Source organism: Dermacentor variabilis, chromosome 2 (genome assembly GCF_050947875.1).
Source record: "Dermacentor variabilis isolate Ectoservices chromosome 2, ASM5094787v1, whole genome shotgun sequence".
Classification (NCBI taxonomy): domain Eukaryota; kingdom Metazoa; phylum Arthropoda; class Arachnida; order Ixodida; family Ixodidae; genus Dermacentor; species Dermacentor variabilis.
In genome coordinates this window covers 182,541,500-182,564,741 of record NC_134569.1, presented here as the reverse complement: position 1 = coordinate 182,564,741, position 23,242 = coordinate 182,541,500, and the positions used below count along the sequence as shown (strand labels likewise).

Here is a 23,242-nt window from a genome sequence, read left to right as displayed (position 1 = left end):
GAGGCCAAAAAGCGACAGTGCACTCTTTTGCAAGACGGAGCTGGATGTAATTAAAATGTACAAAGGTCATTTTAAAAAATGCCACCGTATTTTTGACCGCTAAACATGGTAGCACCACGCCCAGGCCAAATCCATACTTGGAAATGTACGCTGTCCCCAACCTATAATATTGCTATCAGGCTGCATAGATTTTAGGATACAGTCCTTCTATGCTCACAAGCTTATTAGACCTTTTACAGCGAGCAGTGTGCTCAACACGCACCAGAGGCCACCACAGGCCCGCAGCCATTCAACGCATTCTGAATCGGGAGTAAGCAGGCGTCAGCCACCGCCGGCCGCTCCAGCAACATCCCGCCAAGAGCCGGGGAATCACTTAATACTATTTATTTGAAGTGTGAAACGGGAGAAGGAAGAGGTGCTCATTCATGAACTTCAAAACTTGCGACGGAGACTTGAAAGTGTGGGATGAGATATGTGAACGAACTTCATCCGCCTCAGTCACATAAGGAGTGATTTGAATTGAATTTTGAGGTTTTACGGACCAAAACCCCGATTTGATTATGAGGCACGCCGTAGTGGGAGACTCCGGATTAATTTTTACCAGCATGGATCTGTAACGTGGCAACAGTGCACGGGACACAGACTTTCTCGCATTTCGTCGCCATCGAATGGCGGCCACCACGGCCAGGATTCGATCCCGCGAGCTCTTCGTTAGCAGTGCAACACCTATCGAATAAGTCACCGCGGCGGGTCCACATGAAGTGCCAATGTTCACGACTGTTTGCTATGCACACCTTTCTACAAGGCGAGCACAATATGCTCCACCACCAGCTCGGGATAGCTAAGTGCTGGCAATAATCGGCCACCTATTGCCGGCAATGGCCTCCAGGCTAACACCGGCTGCAGCAACAAGACTACGTTACCGCCACCGCTCGCACAACATATCACGGAATGTAATTGAACTTCTATAAGCATGCAAGTCGGCGCTTCGTCCAACCCATGTAAGTGTGACTTGCATACTCGAGCGACTTCACTTGCCATAGCAGCGAAGTCAAATGTAAAATAATATAGGCGTGCACCGTGAATTTTCTTTCCGCGCCTGAATTCAAACAGCAGGCGAGCGATTGCTCTGCCACTTGCAAGATTTCTGTCAAAGCCTGCAGGAACACATTCTAAACAACGTCGTTAGTAATCAGGAAACCGTATAACAAGCGTATAGTAATCGTATCAGCGCTTGTGACAAGAATGACTCTGTCAAAATCAACCATCATGTCTGGACAGAGCACGATGCAAAGAAGCATTTTCTGCGGGCGTACACACGTATATTGCCGAACGAAGTTGTTGCACATACAGGTAATGATGGCAGAAGGCGTTCCACCGTAAAGCCTTACAAGTCTACTGATGTAAAGAATAGACTAGAGTACAATATAAAGGGCACAAGCAAACTTTATATTGTGACGCTGTTACATTAGCCCCCTTCAGTCGGTAGGCTTCCACACAATGAGATTGCAGTGCAGACCGAATGCATAAATGAAACTTATACTTAAGCTGCCTGTGCAGCTATGGCCACTAGTGTGTCGTCTACACATTCATATCGCACCGTGAATGTTGAAGTAGTGGCTGTCTGAGCCGTGTCTGCGGCTGCCGTCGGTCACTTCAACAAAAGAGCAAACGCCGGCGAGAACGCGCTGAATGTCGGGCGTGGTCACCTGAACTAATATAGTGGCGCCCATAGGTATGGTGCTGTAAACGATCTCTTAGTTGCGGCAGCACCAAGACATAGCAAGCATAAGGAGCCGCCCTTTTAATAGCGCAGCTCTAACACAATAAAATTGCTCCCATTATGTTGTCCGTCATGACTCATCAGCTGGCCACATGACCGCCATGTATCGGCGAGCTGCGACAACATAGAAAGTGCACGGTCCCTTTTTCATTAATTTCTATGGCGATTTTCTGATCTGTATATGCATGTTGGCCTGATATTATACAAATATTTCTGCCCTTGCAGTTTTCGGCTCTTCATTGTTATGAAACATTGTGTTGTTTTTGACGCTCAATAGTGCTCTGCTTTGTGATCTGATGACTAAATGTCACCTTGAGTAAACTAAAACACTTGGTTGAAATTTCAGGAGTCCCCCAGTACGGCGTGCCTCATAATCAGATCGCTGTTTTGGCACGTAACACTCCATTATATAATTCAATTTTAAGACTTTGTTTCTTATTTCATCTCACAAAAGTGTCAATGTACAGCTGTATCTGAGCCACTCATACCAAATTGTACGTGTTGCATTGAGGTCTGTGCTGTTCGGCAACAAGTTTACAGTCAGCGCATCGGGTGACCCGCAAGTCCACGTTGTCAATGACTAGCGAACTTGTCTTTTATAAGTTTAGGGACTTCCACTCGATTCCATCGGTATCGACATAGGATTCGACAAATTTTGGAGTCCCTTCGACAACACCGACTACGAAATAGACACTTTCATGTCCTTCAACATAGAATTTTCGCAATAGTTTTTAAGCTTGGCGCCAACGTCTATGGTATCGTGTTAGTCACATTAGTGACACGACTGGCGTTCCTCGTTTTCTTCTCCGTTAAGCTAAAAATTAAATAGCGACGTCAATAGATTTCTTTGCATAGAGTCAGCTACACGACTAAATATAGTGAGAGACTAGGAAACGTCGCGTCTTTTTACAGCCATAGTCCTCCTGCTCTTGGCGGCCAATCAACGCTTCCTTCTTGGTAAAGGTGGTGAGGTGATCGGTAGCATTTTAGCACAGGGATAGTTGCTGCAAACCCTCAAAGCCTGACAGATGCGGCGCTGATTGTCTCTTCCGGCCGCACCTATTGGCCGTTAACGAGGAGTTCCCGCACTCCAAGGGATTCGAGCGATGCTGTCTGAGGTCACGCGTGGCTTCTCTCGCTCATCGCCAGTTTTCTCCATGCATAACGAGGTGGTTCTCAGGCGCTCACGCGATATCTCTCAGCGAACACTCCCTTCGCTATGTAGTAGCATTTTCACCGAGGATAGTTTCCCACAGCGAGCATGTGCACAACAGTCACAGAAACGAAATGGAGCTGCAGGTCACTGCCACATGGGCAAGGTTTCGGAAGGTCTTCTGTGCCGAAAGGCGTCGAGCTCAACAGTGGTAGTGGTGAAGTCTCGTTCACTTGTAAATGAGAATAAATATTCGTAAAGTGAATAGAATGAGTGCAGTAACTCGATATCAGCTTGCAATGTAGTGTTGAAGATACCGATATCTTAGGATGAAATGTAGGGCAAAGAACTAGGGATTGCCTGCCCTCTTCTTAGCAATAGCCAACAAGCTTTCCACTACATAGTCGTACTCGTGTAACTGCTATGGAAAGGACACACTGTACCCAATTGTTATTTTTGAAAAACTGTAGAAAGCAGCTTGTACGAGTACCAACCCACTCCTTTAGACGTGGATCCTATGTTGGCAGTTCATCCTATGACGCATATAATGAATATATTGTTGCAGCAAGAAGACATGCCGACGAGTGTAAAATAATGTATATTTACAACTGGTGTGAATAGCGTTCAGGCAACGGCCAGTCTTCGTAGTTCTCTAGTCCATGTCACCTTCTTCTTTCCCTTCACCGTAACATCACCCGTACCGGCGGGCTTAGCTCCGTCACGGTGCAAGTTATATAGCCTCACTTAATGGGGGGACATAGGGCTTGAGCCTGGCGACGTGAACATCGCTGGCGACGTTGGGAGGCACTGAAGGCTGACCGACTGGGGCGATCTCGTATGTCACGTCATACAGTTGACGTAAGATCTGGTACGGACCAGAATAACGGGAAAGTAGTTTTTCCGACGAGCGGACGCGACGTGAAGGCGTCCAGAGAAGGACAAGGGAACCAGGTGAAAATTGGTGGTATCGGTGCCGAAGGCCATAGCGTCACTTTTGAGAAGCTTGCGAGACTGTGAGGCGATGACGGGCGACCTCTCGGGCCTGGGCGGCTAAGGCAATAGTATCACGAGCGTAACTACTGCTGGGTGATTGTACTGCGAAAGGTAGCAACGTGTTGAAGGGCAAGGTGGGGTCGCGGCCATACGAAAGGTAAAATGGTGAAAATCCGGCAGTGTCTTGACGGGACAAGTTTTATGCGAAAGTTATGTATGGTAAGGGTGACGTCCCAGTCGCGGTGATCGTTGGAAAAGTACACCCGGCCACAAAAGTTTGCGGACCACGGTATCGCAGAAAACGTTCAATTTCCAAGTGGCCTGTAGAAGTAGCCAGCACAACTGCATACGAAAATGTTCTTAACATAGTCTAGACGATACCCGAAATGCAAATACCAGGCTGCGTTGTGAGGTTGCGGAGATATTCCGCTTTTTCTCAAATTTCATGGTCCGTAATATTTTGTGGCCGGGTGTACATGGCCAGCATTTCAGATAGTGTGCGGTTGAGTCGCTCGGTGAGGCCGTTCGTTTGAGGGTGGTACGCGGTAGCAACCTGGTGATCTGTAGAACAGGAGCGGAGCAAATCATCGACGACCTTCGATAGAAACTAGCGGCCGTGATCCGTGAGTAACTGGCGAGAGGCGCCGTGGTGCAGGATGACGTCGTACAGTAAGAAGTCGGCGAAATCTGCAGCACAGCTGGTTGGCATCGCTCGTGCGATGGCATATCTCGTGGCATAATCTGTTGCCACAGCAATCCATTTGTTTCCTTTAATTGAAATTGGAAAGGGGACAAGGGGGTCGAGGCCCTCACGGAAGAAGGGCTCTGTAGGGATATCAATTGGTTTAAGCAAACCAGCAGGAGGCATATCAGGCATTTTCCGGCGCTGACACAAGTCGCAAGAAGCTACATAACGGCACACAGAGCGATAAATGCCGGGCCAGAAGAAGCGGCGCCGCAGGCGGTCGTAAGTACGAGTGATGTCCAGATGTCCTGCAGTAGGAGCGTCGTGACGTTGCCAGTTGGAGGTGCTTGGGAACGACTAGGAGGAGCTCCGGTCCATCAGGACGAACGCTACGACGGTATAAACTTTCATCGCGCAAGTAAACATCCGGAGGGACGGGTCATTGGGCGAGGAGCTTAGGCGTTCCATAAGTGTTCGAAGAACAGGATCTTGGCGTTGCTCGTCGCCAATATGGAGGAAGCCGGAGAGGGATAGAATACTGATGTCTGAGTCTGAATCGGTATCGTCCCGTTTATCCACGCGATTGCGGGACAGGCAGTCAGCATATTGTTACGTAGGAAGACACCGACGAAAAGCTATTTACAAGTATATTTACAAGGCTACAAGGCAATACGCTGCGCTTGGCCAAGAGGCAACAGCCCGCGCTAGCTTCTAATCGTCGTCGTCGTCTTCACACTGCTCGCCTTTCGTGATCGCACATATTGTGCCGTAGCACTACCCCCGGCGGCAAAAGCGCCGTCCCGGAGCGACTAAAGATTGGACTCGGAAGCAGTGTAGTAGGCCTTGAGCCTACTGACGTGTACGACATCACTAGATGCCAGAGGAGAGGACGAGGTTGAACCCACAGGAGCAATTTCGTAAGTCACAGGCGTCACCTGGCGCAGCACGCGGTAGGGCCCTGTGTATCGCGAAAGGAGCTTCTCGGAAAGTCCGACGTGACGAGTGGGCGACCACAGAAGCACGAGCGCCCCAGGCGAAAACTGTACGTCACGATGGCGGGCGTTGTACTGGCACTGCTGAGTGGTTTGTGAGGCCGTCAGTCGAGCACGGGCAAGCTGGCGTGCATGGTCGGCGAGGGCGATGGCGTCGCGCGCATACTCGCTTGTTGAGACCGCAGCAGGAGGAAGTGCCGTGTCTAAGGGCAAGGTAGGTTCGCGACCGTACAGTAGATAAAAGGGAGAAAATCCAGCGGTGTCGTGCCGGGAAGAATTGTACGCAAATGTTACGTAAGGAAGGGCAATGTCCCAGTCGTGGTGGTCCGTGGAAACGTACTTGGCCAGCATATCGGTAAGAGTACGGTTTAAACGCTCTGTCAGGCCATTGGTTTGAGGATGGTATGAGGTAGTCAGTTTGTGTTGAATGGAGCAGGAACGCACAATGTCAGCGATAACTTTCGAGAGAAAGTTTCGACCACGGTCAGTAAGGAGCTGTCGCGGGGCGCCATGAAGCAAGATAATGTCACGCAAGAGAAAGTCCGCGACGTCAGTGGCGCAACTGGTAGGGAGAGCCCGAGTGATAGCGTATCGGGTGGCGTAATCAGTCGCGACGGCTACCCATTTGTTCCCAGAGGATGACGTGGGAAAGGGACCGAGGAGGTCTAATCCAACACGAAAGAACGGTTCCACGGGGATGGTGATCGGCTGGAGATGACCGGCAGGTAGCACCTGAGGTGTTTTCCGACGCTGGCAGGGATCACAGGCAGCAACATAGCGTCGAACGGAGCGAGCTAGACCAGGCCAATAGAAGCGGCGGCGGACGCGGTCGTACGTGCGGGTTACCCCAAGATGTCCTGCAGTGGGGTGCGTCATGCATCTCAAACAGCACAGTCTGTCGTAGCTGTTTTGGCACGACAAGAAGAAGGTCAGAGCCGTCAGGGAGGAAGTTCCTTCGATACAGAATGCCGCCCTGGAGGACATATCGGCGAACGGATGCGTCGGTAGGTGTAGAGCGCAGACGCTCGATAAGTGATCGCAGCGATAGGTCTCGGTACTGCTCATCGGCGATGTTAGCGAAGGCAGACACAGAGAAAATGCCGTTGGCGCTACTACTGTCGGCGTCGTCAGGCTCGTCGACCGGGTAGCGAGACAGGCAGTCAGCGTCCTTGTGTAGTCGGCCAGATTTATAGGTGACAGTATACGAATATTCTTGGAGGCGTAAGGCCCAGCGACCAAGTCTTCCTGTAGGATCTTTCAGTGAGCATAACCAGCAAAGCGCGTGATGGTCGGTGACAACGGAAAAGGATCGGCCATATAAGTATGGGCGGAATTTCGCAACCGCCCAAACTAGGGCCAGACACTCACGCTCAGTGATGGAATAGTTGCGCTCCGCGGGTGAGAGGAGCCTGCTGGCGTAAGCGATAACCCGGTCGTGGCCACGCTGGCGTTGTGCCAGTACCGCGCCAATTCCGTGACCGCTGGCATCAGTACGGACTTCGGTAGGCGCAGAAGGATCGAAATGGGCCAGAACCGGAGGCGTTGTGAGAAGGTCGATTAGATGTGAGAATGCAGAGGCCTCGTTATCGCCCCACTGGAAAGGGGCGTCCTTTTTCAAAAGCTCGGTTAGTGGTCGTGCTATGGCGGCGAAATTTCTCACGAAACGGCGGAAGTACGAACAAAGGCCGATGAAGCTGCGCACATCCTTGACGCACTTCGGAACAGGGAAGTGCGCAACAGCATGGATCTTGCCTGGGTCCGGTTGCACTCCGTTCGCGTCAACGAGATGTCCAAGGACGGTAATCTGGCGACGGCCGAATTGGCACTTGGATGCGTTGAGTTGCAGACCGACTCGACGAAAGACGTCCAGAACTGCTGAGAGGCGCTCGAGGTGCGTAGCGAACGTTGGGGAGAACACGATGACGTCGTCCAGGTAGCACAGGCACGTGGACCATTTGAATCCGTGAAGAAGGGAGTCCATCATGCGTTCAAAAGTGGCAGGGGCGTTACATAGACCGAACGGCATCACTTTGAATTGATAAAGACCGTCGGGTGTGACAAAAGCAGTCTACTCGCTGTCGAGATCGTCCACGGCAATCTGCCAGTAGCCGGAGCGAAGGTCAATAGAGGAGAAATAGCGAGCACCGTGGAGGCAGTCAAGGGCGTCATCAATCCGAGGTAGGGGATACACCTCCTTTTTGGTAACCCGATTAAGGTGCCGATAATCCACGCAAAAGCGCCATGAGCCATCCTTCTTTTTGACCAGTACTACAGGTGACGCCCATGGACTATATGATGGTTCAATAATGTTCTTGGCAAGCATTTTGCGAACTTCTGCGTGAATAACTTGACGCTCAGCTGGTGACACTCGATACGGGCGGCGATGAATAGGAGGGGCACCGCCGGTATTAATGCGATGTTTGACAGCTGTAGTTTGGGCCAAAGGACGATCGTTAAAGTCAAAAATATCGTGGTAGGAAAACAGAACGCGGTAGAGTTCACGAGCGTGCTCGGACGGCAAGTCGGGGGCAATCATTTTCTGGAAGTCGGCGATGGTACAATTTGCCGACTGCGATGGTAGAGGAGCATCGGATGAAGTGTCGTCAACTGCAAAGGATGCTACAGAGTGATCTTCGAAGGAGCAAAGGTGGGCCAGAGACATCCCACGTGGCAGCACTTGTGTCGTCAAGCCAAAGTTGAGCACTGGCAGGCAGACGCAATTCTCCGTAACAGATAAAACTGTATGAGGTACTGTGATCCCGTGTGTAAGGAGGACGTCTTGCATAGGAGCCGCGATGTAGTGACCGTCGGGGACTGGGGGGGATGACACTAGGTCAACGTAGGTCAGTGCCGAAGGTGGCAAGCGAACGAAGTCGGCGGAACTGAGGCGACTGGGTTGAGGTTCAGCAGGATCGAGAACAGGCAGGTCAAGGCGGAGAGTACTGGCGGAACAATCGATGAGAGCAGAATGTGCGGAGAGGAAGTCTAAGCCGAGGATGATGTCGTGGGGACAGTGGGCGATGACTGTGAATAGCACGATTGTTGAGCGATCGGCGAAGGAGACGCGGGCGGTACACATACCAATAACGGGGGCTGTTCCGCCATCGGCGACACGGACAACAGGCGTCGTGGCGGGCGTGATAAGTTTCTTGAGCCGGTTACGAAGGTCAGCACTCATTACGGACAAATGCGCCCCAGTGTCTATGAGTGCAGACACAGAAACACCGTCGACTTGCACGTCAAGAAGGTTCAGATGAGTGGGCAACGTCAGGAGAGGCTTTGGCGGCGTAGGGAGCAATGCAGCGTCACCTCGAGGCGCTGCATCGTCTAGTTTTCCGGCTGGGAGCGGCGTCCGAAGGGAGTCGGCGAATAGGAGCGACGGGGCTGGGGAGAGCGAGATTGTCGTCGTTGGGGTGAAGGCGAACGAGAATAGGGGCGGCTCGTTGCAGGAGAATCAGTGGCGGCATTATCGGAGCGTGCGGCATAGGGACGAGAAGGGCCACCTGGGGAGCGAGAGTAGGCAGTGTAAGTAGACCGGATCGGGGAACTCCAGCGACTGCGACAGTGCCGAGAAATGTGCCCGATTCGATGGCAGTAGAAACAAATGGGCTTGTCGTCAGCAGTGCGCCATTCAGATGGGCTGCGGAAACGTTGTGGGTAAGAAGACGCGGGACGGGGCGGAATGGAAGAAGCCGGGCGGGTATCACGGCGATGGGCCGAGCAGATGGTGTGAAGACCCATGTTTTCGAACTCCTGGCGGACAACTGCCTGGATCAGTGAGACCGTGACTGCAGATGTGTTAGTGGGACTGGAGTCGAAGGCAGCCGGATAGGCGGCCTCGATCTCACGCCGGACGATCCTGGTAACATCAGCAGTGTTGTTGGGACGAGGAGCGTCGGCACAGGAAGATGTCGCTGGGGTGTTGGGCAGACGGGCAAACTTCTGGTCAATACGTCGGCTTTTGGCGAGTTCCAGGCGGCGGCACTCTTTTATAACAGCATCCACCGTCGCTACGTTGTTGCACACGAGCAAGTTGAAGGCGTCATCGGCAATGCCTTTGAGGATGTGGGAAACCTTGTCTGACTCAGTCATGTGGGTGTCAACTTTGCGGCACAGAGCCAAGACGTCCTGAATGTACGTGACATAGGGCTCTGTGGACGTCTGCACACGGCCGGAAAGCGCCTTCTGCGCGGCAAGTTGGTGACCGTAGGGGTTGCCGAACAAGTCTCGAAGCTGTGTCTTAAGGGAATCCCAACTGGTGAGCTCATCTTCGTGCGTGCGATACCAAACTCTAGGTGTGCCACCGAGGTAAAAGACTACGTTGGCGAGCATAATAGTAGGGTCCCACCGGTTATTGCGGCTGACGTGTTCATACAGGCTGATCCAGTCATCGACGTCTTCCCCATCTTTGCCTGAGAATACGTCAGGATCACGGGGAGCGGGGAGAGTGATGTAGGTCGTCGAAGTGGCAGCAGGTGTCGGAGCCGGCGGAGTCGGGTTGTCGTCGCCGGGAGCCATGAAGGAAGGCTCGACGTACCGTCCACTGCGAAGCTCCGTGACGAGGTACAGGGAACGTCCACCTCCACCAGATATGTTACGTAGGAAGACACCGACGAAAAGCTATTTACAAGTATATTTACAAGGCTACAAGGCAATACGCTGCGCTTGGCCAAGAGGCAACAGCCCGCGCTAGCTTCTAATCGTCGTCGTCGTCTTCACACTGCTCGCCTTTCGTGATCGCACATATTGTGCCGTAGCAATATTTATGCAGGTGCCCTGGCTTATACATAATAGAAAATGTATATTCCTGTAGACGCAATGTCCAACGTGCAAGTCGTCCAGTTGGGTCCTTCAAAGAGGGGAGCCAGCAGAGAGCGTGATGGTCGGTTACGACGCAGAAGCTCCGACCTAAATGGTACGGTCGAAATTTCGCGACCGCCCATACGAGTGCGAGACATTCCCTCTCAGTAATGGAGTAATTTCGCTCGCGCGTGGAAAGAAGGCGGCTGTCGTAAGCGACGACACGGTCTTGGCCTTGTTGAGGCTGAGCGAGGCAGCGCCAATGTCATGACCACTCGCATCAGTTCGTACTTTAGTGGGTGCAGAAGGCTCAAAGTGTGACGCAATCGGGGAAGTTGTAAGCCGCTCAATCAGGGTAGAGAAGGCTCTCTTCTGCAGTGGTCCCCAAGCGAAAGAGACATCTTTCTTAAGAAGGTCATTGAGAGGGTGAGCGATGTCGGCAACTTTTTTCGCAAATGACTGGAAATAAGAGCATAAACCCAGAACACCACGGACATCGTTTGTTGATCAAGGTACAGGAAAATTTCGCACCGCGTAAGCTTTCTGCGGATCAGGTTGGGTTCTGGCGGCGTTTACCAGATGGCCGAGCATGTTAATTTCACAGCGACCGAAATGGCACTTGAAAGAATTCAGCTGAAGGCCAGCCCTGCGAAACACGGAGAGTATGGTTGTGAGGCGCCGCAGGTTGCTCTCAAAGTTCGGCGAAAACGCGATCACATCGTCGAGGCAACAGAGGCATGTAGACCACTTCGAGCCGCGCAGGAGAGAGTCCATCATGCGCTCGAATGTAGCTGGCACATTGCATAATCCAAAGGGCATGACCTTAAATTGGTACAGGCCATCCGCTGTGACGAAGGCGGTTTTCTCGCGGTCCATCTCATCGGCGCTAATCTGCCAATAGCCGGATCGGAGGTCAATTGATGAAAGTATTGGGATCCGTAAAGGCAGTGACGAGCGTCATCAATGCGAGGCAGGGGATAAACATCCTTCTTTGTTATCCTGTTGAGGTGACGGTAGTTAACGCAGAAGCGCCACGAGTTGTCATTTTTCTTTGCTAAGACAACCGGTGATGCCCACGGGCCACTGGAAGGTTCAGTGATGTCCTTGTCCATCATCCTGTCTACCTCTTTCTGTATGATGGCCCTTTCTGTGGCGGATACACGATATGGCCGCCTATGAATGTGGCTGGCGTCACCCGTGTTGATGCGATCCGTGACAACAGATGTCTGGCCCAGTGGACGGTTGTCCAAATCAATGATATCCCGATAAGATGACACGAGGCGCCGAAGAGCTGTTTCCTCGGAAGGAAGGTCAGGGGCAATCATCTCACAAACATCGTCCGCAGGCATCGAGTACGAAGGAGTGGGTGACAAAGGACCGTTGGTACTGAGGAAGGGTTCAGAGGTCAACGAAGAATCAAATCGTTCCGAAGGAGTAATATGCGCTATGGTGATGCCGTGTGGCAGCACACGCGACGAAAATCGAAAACTGAGGATGGGTACGCGAACGCAGTTTTTGCGAATCCGTATTAATGTGCTCCGTAAGGCAATATTGCGCGACAAAACCACGTCAGTAAGCGGTGACACGACATACTCGACATCAGGTAAGGGAGGACAGGACGTGAGGAGGACATTTGTAGACGTCTATGGAACAGCCTTGCAAACTCAGCAGAAGATAAGCTGTGGGAAGCACAAGTTGTTGCGTCGGCAGAAAGCGGCAGATCCAACTCTACAACACCTGTGGGGCAGTCAATTTGAGCATACTGTTTCGAAAGGAAGTCGACGCCGAGAATTAGGTCCTGCGGACAGTGCTCAAGGACGATAAATAAAACAACAGTATAAGTGCCCCAAAAGGTCACACGTGCTGTACATATTCCAAGAACAGGTGAATTACTCCCATCGGCGACTCGCACAGTACACGGTACGGCAGACGTCAGAACCTTTCAGAGCCTTCGGCAGAGAGCAGCGCTCATAACTGAAATCTGCACTCCTGTGTCAACGAGAGATGTAACAGGATAACGCCATCAACTTCAATGTCCAGTAGGTTTCCACGTGTAGGCAGGGTCAACCGAGGATTTGTGGGCTCGGTCGGAGTTGCAGCTTCACCTCCGGGAGCTGCACAGCCTAGTTTCCCGAAATAAAGCGACCGGTTGCAGAAGGGGACGAAAAGCGGTGAACGAGAGGCGAACGGGACCTACGACCTTGCGGAGACGGGAAACGGCTGGATCTTGGTGGAGCGCTGTCGGCGTTGATGTTCCTAGTCGGCGTATAGGGCGAGAAAGTACGATTGTCTGGCACTTGGCGGTAGTGACTCGGAGACGACCACCGAGGAGTCGACGACCAGTGTTTGCGACAATGACGGGCGATTTGTCCAATACCGGAACAATTAAAACAGATGGGTTTATCATCCGCTGTGCGCCAGTCAGCTGGGTTGCGACGGAGTGGCGGAAAGATTTGCGTCTGGGAGCGAGCGACCGGAGAAATCTAATAGGTGTTTGTATGGCGGACCGCGCACAGAGATGCAATGCCCAAACTTGCTATTTGCTCCCGAACCACCGCTTGTATGTAAGACAGCGGGCACGCTTTCCCGACAGTCGGAACGAACTGTAGCCGGAGCGATGGCCTCAAGTTCACGGCGAACGATTCGCGTTATATCTTCCGGTCCTGTAACCTCGGCGGGTCCTTTCAAGATGTCGCGGCGGTATTGGGAAATCTGCCCAAAGTTTGAGTGACGCGGCGGCCCTTCGCTTGTTCGAAGCGCCGGCACTCCTTTATAATTGCATCCACAGTGGCACAATCCTTACACATCAGGAGATTGAAGGCATCGTATGCAGTACCTTTTCGTGTGTGATCAATCTCGTCTGCCTCGGTCATGTTGTTATCAGCCCTGCGACAGAGAGCCAGCACATCCTGTATATACACGACATAGGATTCTGTGGACGTCTCAGCGCGGCACGCAAGTTGTTTTTTTGCTGCAAACGGACGACCGACAGGTCTGCCAAACAGGTCTCGCATTTTTTCTTTGCAGACATCCCAGCTCGTTAGGTCAGCTTCATGTCTATCGTACCATTGCTTCACAGTTCCTCTCAGATAAATTATCAGGTTTGCTAGCATCACTGTTGGATCCTACCTGTTGTTGTCGCACACTCGCTCATACATCGTAAGCCAGTCCTCGACATCGGCGTTGTCCGTGCCACAAAATGTGCCTGGGTCCCGCGGATGAGTGAGGATGACCGTCGGCACGGGCTGCTGAGGCGTTGTCACTTGTGTCGGTTGATTTGCCATTGTGGCGGCAGGTATATGACGTCTGCTGCGAAGTTCCGTGATTGTACCCTGCACCTTCCACCAAAATGTTGCAGGAAGAAAGCAGGCCCACGAGTGTAGAATAATGTATATTTGCAACTGATGTGAATGGCGATCAGGTAACGGCCAGTCTTCGTCTTTCTCTAGTCCATGTCACCTTCTTTTTTCTCTTCACCGTAAAAATATCATGCCTGACTATCAACTTTCTCGTCACCCGAACGTAACAGTCTTCATGTACTCACAGTCCCAAATTTTGTCGGGGACAAGTCAACAAGCCCCTTACAGCAGAGTCACTGTCACTAGTTTACAACACGTTTTATTTTCAAGAACATATCACCGAGGTTGAAAAGGTATGTCACTTCACACATATTGTTTTGAAAAACATATCACCAAGGTTGAAAAAAGTATGTAGAAACTCTACCAGAGTTGTCTAAAATGCGTAAGTATACCCTCCAATTTCAATTGGCTTACCCCGGAAGCTAAGTTGGCCTGTACTCTCATTTTAAGTTGGCCCAACCCCAAATTCAGGTTGGCGCACACCAAAATTTCAGTTGGCCCACCCCTACTTCAGGCTGCCCCATGCAATATTATAGAGCTCTATGACATCCCTATAGGAATTCTGTTTGTTCCGTATCGGCTATAAAACTTCTAATCATCTACATTTACACTATAATAAGCATTAGATGTCTTGGCAGATTATGCATATTTTGTGCAGATACAAGGCATTGAAATTTTCGAGTGATGTGGTGGCAAATGGCTGTGCCGCCACCGAATCAGGAACGGAAAGACGATGCGTGATAGAGCCGTGACAAAATGTCCACGATACTGTGGGTGCAATCGATAGGCTGTGCCATCAGTGATGCGCGGGGGTTGGTGTGTTAGGCGTAGAGTTCTGTACAATAATTACTAGAGAAAACACTGGGGCTTGGATCATTTCAGCCACCGTGGGAATGATGGTTAGTACATGGATTTGTCCTTCTATCTTCGTGCTTGTGTGTTCAGACTTTTTTCTGGCTTCGTACACTACGATTTATCTGTCTTGAATGACTTAAATTTCAGAGCAATATATATATATATATATATATATATATATATATATATATATATATATATATGTGTGTGTGTGTGTGTGTGTGTGTGTGTGTGTGTGTGTGTGTGTGTGTGTGTGTGTGTGTGTGTGACATAGATATTTAGGGACTCTGCGAGCCTGCGAGCCCATGCGTGTGTGGTGTAATGGCGTTAACATCGGGTTTCTCTGCTAGAGGTCCTGTGTTCGATTCGTGCCGTTGGAGCATTTAGATAACGTCTATTTAAATATTTGTGACGCAGTACTTCCTTGAAAGTGATCAGTTGCCAAAGCCACGAAGCCGTTTGTTTGAAGGCATAAGGATGAAGTTAACCCATGTGCTAGCCATCATTCCCATGCTGACAGATCCGGTGGACAATAGGGCCCCAGTTCCCTCTAGTAATTGTATGAAACGCTATGATTTCGTGCAACTAAGCTCTGCGTCAAGTGGCCGAACTTTCTGTGGTCTCATTTCTTAAAGCACTGCTTGCACCAGTCACCAATAAAAGGCTACGATGGCGCTTTGTCATGGTCTGAGCTGCGAGTGGCGGCCGCGCTGGCGATGGCGTGAAGCTACGCAACGAGCTAAGAAAAGCTAATGTTCTGAAATTCATTTTACGATTTGGTAGCAAGAACGCCTAGCCACGAGTTACTAGGAGAACTTACTGGCACTCTTTTGACCTTAGAAAGCCGCTGATGTGTTGCTAAGGCAAAGTCATCCACACGCAGCCCGGCTACTGGCTTCCCGTTAATGTAGTAGCCGTCACCGAGGTTAATGAGGAGGAGCATCGAGACCCGGAACGCTTCGAGGTGGCGCCGAATATGGCTGCTCTTGTGGACATCCGTGGCTTGTCAATGGTAAGCGAAGGACGATACTAATAGTAAGGCCTGTGGGAGAGGTTGGGTTGTGCGTACGCCTCACCTGAATCACAGCAAACAGTGCCTGCATTACAGTGCTTTGATTCGCTTATTAACGCCGTTTGCATTAACAACTTTATAGTTTTGTTTGTAAATATTGAGCACCTCATAAATTTTATATCTCACGTTTGATACTACAAGTTAATCATGACAGTTGAAGCGCGAATTGTATGTTGTCTGGTGCTTGTTTTCTAGAGGGTGCATGTGCTGTAATTAGCGACTGTCAAAATGCATTTGAAAGGACGCGCTCGCCGTTCATGCAGCATAGACAGGTGTAGTCTTCCTTTCGGTATTTCTTTCTGTACAAAATTATCCACTAAACTGATTTCGTTCGATGGTTTGGACATCATACAACACAGAATAATGATTTACGCAGAGCAGCTACCGGCCGTTTATTCCTTACAAGTAACATAGTATTATCCAGCGCCGATGAAGTTGTTATTGGGAGTTGGTTGCCGCAGACGTTAATACATATAGTATCTAAAACCTACCACCATTCATTGCATACTGTGAGCAACGTACGGCACCTTTCCTTTCGTGGAATGTTCCGTGCATGACGCATCAAGATAGGACACCTGCAAAACAATATCACTTATTTTATGTATGATGAAAAGGCACGGGTGCCTCTATTATTATAGTTTCAGTAATGATATATATAAACAAGTACAGATATTTAGAAATACTGCTGCACTTCGCAAGACGTGCAGGTATACAGGGTGTCCTACGTAACTTGAACCAATATTTCTAGAGAGGCGCGTCGGAAGCGAATTGAACCGTCCGTACACTGTTCACTCTGGCATATGGTAACTGAGGCATTTTTTTGTTTTCCCCATAACCCACTCAATAGGTTTAATTACCAAACTTCTTTAATTATTGGCTGAGCACACCAAGTATGATACGCAGATTTGTAGAGCACCTTTAGAAACCACTGATCCAGTTGTTTCTTTTATGATACGTCTCACGTAATCCCTTCTTCCGGGTTACAAAGATAGCCCGCGAAATATGAAAAAAAGCCACGTGGCGGAGCGTTTGCACAGTGGCGTTGTACTGCTCTCGAATCTGCGTTCGGTGAACAAGGCCGGCTACGTCGTGACTGGCGACGAGGAAGCGGCAGGGCGTTCATTATCTCATCGGCAGCGTTCGGCCAGCAGCATGCATTTTCGCCGTCATCCGACGGGAGCCGACCGTGTTCACCTAACGCATGCTTGAGAGCAGCACGATACCTCTGCGCAAGCGCTCCGTCACGCAGCTTTTAACGCGACAACGTTAAGGAGCTTGTGTCGCAGAAAATCCGGTGGTGTCGGCGTCAGCGGCGTTGGCCTTGAGCTATATATCTGAGAAGGCACTTCATAAACAAAAAAACATCTTGCAAGATGGGCTGGTGGGAATCGAACCAGGTTCTTCGGAGTGTGAGACGGAGACGCTACCACTCAGCCACGAGTTTTTTTTTTCTTTATTTCTACTCAGCCACGAATTCGATCGTTCAAAGTGGGACAAAATGGCCTCTAGTGAATGCGGTGTGGCCTTAGAAACGTGTCGTAGAAAGTTATACTGGGGCGTATATCGGTAATTATGACCATATAAATTACAGAAGTCGCAGTTTCACGAGTAGTAATGTACGTTAACTGCTACATTTCTTCTGCGCACACGCAGAGCCATCTTGCGGGAAACAAAGAAGGCCCCCTCCTCGTAATGTACGGCGCTGCCCCGACACGTGGCGCGCCACTCGCCCCATGATCGCGTCCGCTTTCATGGCGCGTCGCGGCCCGGCTGCCTTTGCCGATCGCGACGTTTGGCTCGCGTCGATCGTTTGAGTACGCGGTACGAACGGGGTACGATAACGCTATCGCGTTCCACTCTTGAAGGCGAAGCTTAAGCGTCCTCGAATTTTTTCATATTTCGCGGGCCTGTGTTAAAACCTGGAAAAAAAGGCTACGTGAGACGTATCGTCCAAGAAAGAACTTGATCGGTGGTTTCTGATGGTGCTCTGCAAGTGTGCTTACCATACTTCGGATCCTTAGAGAATAATTAAAAAGCTGGGTAATGAAACTGAATTGTTTAGCTATGGTGAAAACAAAAAAAATGGCCTGAGTTACTATAGGCTATTACCAATAGTATGCGTCGCTTCAGTTCGCATCCTAAGCTCCTTTCATTTAAAAATTCTTGGCTCAAGTTACTTAGGAAACCCTGTACAGTGAACAGACAGGTACAATGCTAGCAATCAAGAACAATCAGCAAGAACGACCGCAACACTTTGGCAGAACTATGGCTTGGTAATTAGCTAATTTAGAGGATTCTTCAACTGCTGCATAGTGCGAGACGCCATCAAGGCTGTTCTACCATTCTACGGTGGGAAAGGAAAAGCAAATCTTTAGCAATATATGTGGTGCTCTGGCTTGGGAAGAAACTAAGCGCCCCTTTAGCAACGCTGTACTCATGCAAAACAATTATCTGCTCAGCGGGGTCCGAATTCACGAAGCTTTTCTTTCCTAAGTAGTGTTTTCACCGGCTGATCGCCTTTGATAATATCCTACATCACTATTGGCTGCCACGAACGGTTTCAGCGTAAGAACGTTTTGTGAATACGGGCCGAGATTCGTAAAAGACCTGTGACTACCTGTCGTCACTGAAAGATCTGAAACTAGGCAGAACTGAAAATCCTCATGTTCAAACATCACAGAGCAGCACATACGCCTCTATTTAGCCATGTTCACGTATTGCTTGTTTGGCTGGCTTTTCTGCGTCGTCCGTTTATCGACGCCTATAAGCTTCTTTGTCTCACCTTCCCCTGTTTTATACTTAGCACGATAACGCCATTAAGTTATTATCCGACCTACGGTATCGATCAGCAAACGCCGATGGTCAGCAAGGGCGACGGACGGACGTCGTCTTTGTTTGTTGGCTTCTTATATCCTTAATAAAGATCGGGCCCCTCGCTAAACCCCTTTTATTCTCGTACATTACATAACGACGGTCTCGAATCCGACAACATTGATGCCTTCGGGTAGCATGTGTGGCTTCACTGACCAGTTGCCTTCACGCCAAAAAAATAATGTACTCGTGATGCCTGCGGCACAAAGGCTGTTCCTAATCCGCCGCCAAAGTTCGTTAGTGGTGGCGCTGCAGATAACACTCCTAGGGTTAGTTCTAGTAGGCAAACCTAAAATATCCCAGAAAGTGGAGAGAAGAACGGCGCCGCATAGTCGGTAGCTCAATCGGTAAGAGCATCGCACGCGTAATGCGAAGATGTGGGATCGTTCCCCACCTGCATGCGGCAAGTTGTCTTTCCATCCACTTTCATTTCCATGAACTTATCCTTTCTTTAATTCAATTAGTAAGTACAAGTAATTCCCCCTATATTTTCCACAGTGTCTTTGTTGGCTTCTTAGAAGTGGGCCCCTCCTGTTAACCCCCTTTCTTGTCGTTCATTATGTGTGTGTATATATATATATATATATATATATATATATATATATATATATATATGTGTGTGTGTGTGTGTGTGTGTGTGTGTGTGTGTGTGTGTGTGTGTGTGTGTGTGTGTGTGTGTGTGTGGCCAAAAAACATTGAAGCAATGGAAGGCATCGCGAAAATTACCGGTCGCTCTTATGGAAGTGTAGAAAATAATGTATAAAAGGGAAATAAATGTGGGCGAAAAGACAACTTGCCTCCGGTGGGAGCCGAATCGACAACCACCACATTACGGGTGCGTCGCGCTACCAATCATGCTAGGGCTATCAATTCGTCCACTTACCTGGCTATTTATGCTTACTAGGTCTAGCCCTGGCAGTGTTAGCGCCACTCAGAGCGGATGTAAAGTTGAATGTACAGCCGTGGTGACTGGATGAGGAAATGTTTCGGCGGCACACATTTTTTTTTATATATCTTCGCGGATCGTTCGAAATGCACAAGTATAATTTTTCGAGGCACGTCACAACTCGCCAGGCAGCCACGAGAGAGAGAGCGTAAACATTTATTTAAAATCAACAAGAATTGAGTCCGGCGTCTTTTTAGTGGGTCTGGGCACCCGCCGCGGACGCGGTTCCGAGACCTTGTCTCGAAGCGGCTTCCTCGGCTCGCTGGACGGCCCAGAGTTGTGCTGTCAGGTCAGAGCTGAGCAGTGGGGTCATCCAGCGTGACTGGAGGCTGGCGGTGGAAGAGACGGAGGGGTCAGCACTGCCCGACTTGTTTGTTAGGTCCCGACACTCCCATAACATGTGATTTAGTGTGGCAACCTCGCCACACGATGTGCATCTGTTTGTAGTGTACATGTCTGGATACATGGCGTGCATGAGTCTAGGGTTTCTGTAAGAGTCTGTTTGTAATTGTCTGAAGTGTACTGCTTGCGTCCTGTCTAATCTAGCGTGAGGGAATGGGTATATGCGTCTTTCTAATTGAAAACTTATATAATTATATGTGCGCGCCCAGTTTACCCCACCACACTTCTCAAAGCAACATTGTTTACACTGTATTTACTCAAAGTATCGCCGCACCAGCGCAACTACTTTATAGCAGTTGCATAAAATCGTTGGAGTTGTGTAGGCTACAGAGTGCACTGGTATGGATATAGAAACAGATGGATAAGGGACTGACTAGGTATGGTGTGAAGAATCGTACGGACTGCTGACGCTGTAACAATTGTTGTTGCAAAACTATGCACTGATGCAATGAATTAACCACTTTTTGTTAACGACAAAATATTGTATGAAACTGAGAGCAGACATTTTTTTTTTTTGCATCTCGTCTCCCATAAACGCATCCACAGAAGTTCGGCTTCTTCACCGCACTTGACAACGTTAGTTTCAAGATCTACTCAGATCAAGTGACCGCGCTGCTTGGCCACAATGGTGCTGGCAAGACAACGCTCATGAGTTGCATCACAGGTCAGTACATCTCACACTGTCGTAACCGAAGACCAGTGCAACAGTGCTAAAATATTTTAGGCATATTTTGTCGCATTGAATTTCCTTCAGTGTATATAAACGGCTAATATTTACGTACTAAAAGTCGCTTTCTACGTTCAAACTAAATCATAACGTTTAAGTGCTAATTCCTACGAATTAGCCATGCAAATAGTATTCGAATGTTTTTGTTTAGACTTGACTAACTGGTTAGATAAGTGGTCAGAATATTTGAATTATTTAGGTCACACAGAGTGGGCCACCATCACTAGTAAGACTAAGTTTGGTCTCAATAATAGCAGTTAGTTGTGTTGATTGAATAGCTTTTGCTTAATATTCAAGGGCCGTTGATAGAGTACCGTGTTATGGGCACCAAAACTGAAGCACGTGTACAAGGCAGACATCCAAGCGAGCTCAGGTTTCGCTAGCTTCAGCGGAATAAAAAAAAATTCTATATGATACCACAGACCACCCTTGAGACATGAAAATAAAAACGGCATCGTTCATCAGGAAGTTTGGCTAAAGCATGAGCGGTAATTGCCGTTTTGGATTTGAAGGTATTCAATGCGAAGCTGATTCATGCCGAGCTTGTGCCAGAATACGGTGGCGGGGCTCTAGCTCATGATAGTCTTGTCAAATTCAGCACACGATTGTGAGCGCCGAAGTTGATGTGCACGCGGAGGCTTGCAGACCGGCCGGTAACTCAAGAAATAGTGCATCAGAGTAGCAACAGCGCGGGCTTGGAATATGAACCGACCACAGTTATATATTAAGAACCCGCCGCGGCTGCTCAGTGGCTATGGTGTTGGGCTGCTGAGCACGAGGTCGCGGGATCGAATCCCGGCCACGGCGGCCGCATTTCAATGGAGGCGAAATGCGAAAACACCCGTGTAGTTAGATTTAGGTGCACGTTAAAGAACCCCAGGTGGTCGAAATTTCCGGAGTCCTTGACTGCGGTGTGCCTCATAATCAGAAAATGGTTTTGGCACGTAAAGCCCCATAATTTAATTTAAATTGCTAGGAGATTTATTAAAAACGGGCGCAGGCGAACGGGTAGCTGTCACGAGCGTTTCCGCCAAGGACAGCAACCACGAGCTCAAACCGGAAGAAACTACTATTGTGTCGTAGTATGGCTTAATGCGAGAGCCGTGCAAAAGTTTGCGGCCGCGATGGCGTAGGTCCGTCGAAGGCGTGAGGGGCTCTACGATGTAATTGACGGAAGACGCTTGCTCCAGGACGCGGTAGGGTCCCAGGTATTTTGCGACAAGTTGTGTGGTTAGGCTGGGTGTGGTAGCGGGCTCACGAAGCCATGCGAGACAACCAGGAGAAAAAGTTGGTGCAGAACGGAGCGTGCAGAAGCTGCCACTAGTCCTCAGTTGAAAATGAGTGGGCAAGCTGGCGGCAATCGTCGGCATGACGAGCAGCTTCAGATAGCGGAGTACTTTCGGACGCGTCAGGTGTATATGAAAGAATGGTATCGAACGTATTAGATGGTTCTCGTCCTTATAGAAGAAAGTAAGGGGAAAATCCTGTAGTTGTTTGGGCCACAGTATTGTACGCATACGTCACGAAAGGGAGAATTTGGTCCCCATTTGAATGATCAGAGGCGACGTACATCGAGAGGATATCACCAAGAGTATGGTTGAAGCGCTCGGTCATGCCGGTAGTTTGCGGATGGTACGTTGTACTAATGCGGTGGACGATTCGGCATTCATCGAGTAGTGCCTTCAAAGCATCGTAAAGAATATTGTGGCCTATATCGCTCAAAAGTTCGCGAGGGGGACCGTGGCGAAGAACGAAATGTCGCAACAGAAACGATGCAACGTCGCGGGCGGTGGCAGTCTGCAGAGCGCCTGTTTCAGCATAGCGGGTCCAAGTGATCCACTGCAACAATAATCCTGTGGTTGTCTGCTGCGGTCGAGGGTAGAGGTCCGCATATGTCAATACCAACATGATCAAAGGATCGACTAGGGCAAGGAATGGGTTGTGACGGGTAGACTTGCCTGGGAGGTGGTTTTCGGCGTTGGCACTGAGCACAGGAGCGAATGAACTTTTGCACGTAGTTATACATGCTGCGCCAATAAAATCGCATGCGTAGTCGAACATAGGTCGTGAAGAGGCCGGCATGCGTGCACTGATGGTCTGAGTGGAAAGCGTCGCAGATAAGGTCTTGTGAATGAAAACTGGGATAGTGTATTCCGCTGTGACCCTGCAGATGAGGCGTATGAAACAGTCATATCCATTTTTAAGCGAATTTACTGTGAAGAATTTAGAGAAATTATTTTAAAGCCGCATCATAACAACCGAAAGCCCTGGATGCCGTGAATGTTTAAGACGAATAAAAACGAAGGCTAAAAAAAACGAATAAAAAAGTTTGTAAAAACGACGTCACTTCTAAATTTAAAAATATTTAAGCAATATAGAAATAAGCTGAATTCCTTCCTGAGAAATGAAAAGCGGCGTTTCCTGCAGCACCAGTTCCAACAGGAATCCTGTAAGCATAGTGCAGACATATGGAAAGAACTAAACATGTTGCTACACAGAACACCATCGTCGCCAGTTATCAAAGATCTCGTCTTTCTGGACCGCCGCATACATGGCACAGAACTTGCTGAAGAATTTAACATTTTTTAAAGATGTTGTCAGCAG

At 49.5% G+C, this 23,242-nt stretch overlaps 1 protein-coding gene across 1 annotated transcript in view; it reads left to right on the top strand.

Moving 5' to 3' along the window:
* The window catches only part of LOC142570582 (phospholipid-transporting ATPase ABCA3-like), an 86,376-nt gene that overhangs the window by 5,685 nt on the left and 57,449 nt on the right, over positions 1–23,242 (top strand). Inside the window, exons 3-4 of the mRNA XM_075678953.1 lie at positions 15,504–15,632; positions 20,458–20,575. Coding sequence (XP_075535068.1) covers positions 15,504–15,632; positions 20,458–20,575 — 247 coding nt within the window. The remainder of the gene's footprint in view (positions 1–15,503; positions 15,633–20,457; positions 20,576–23,242) is intronic.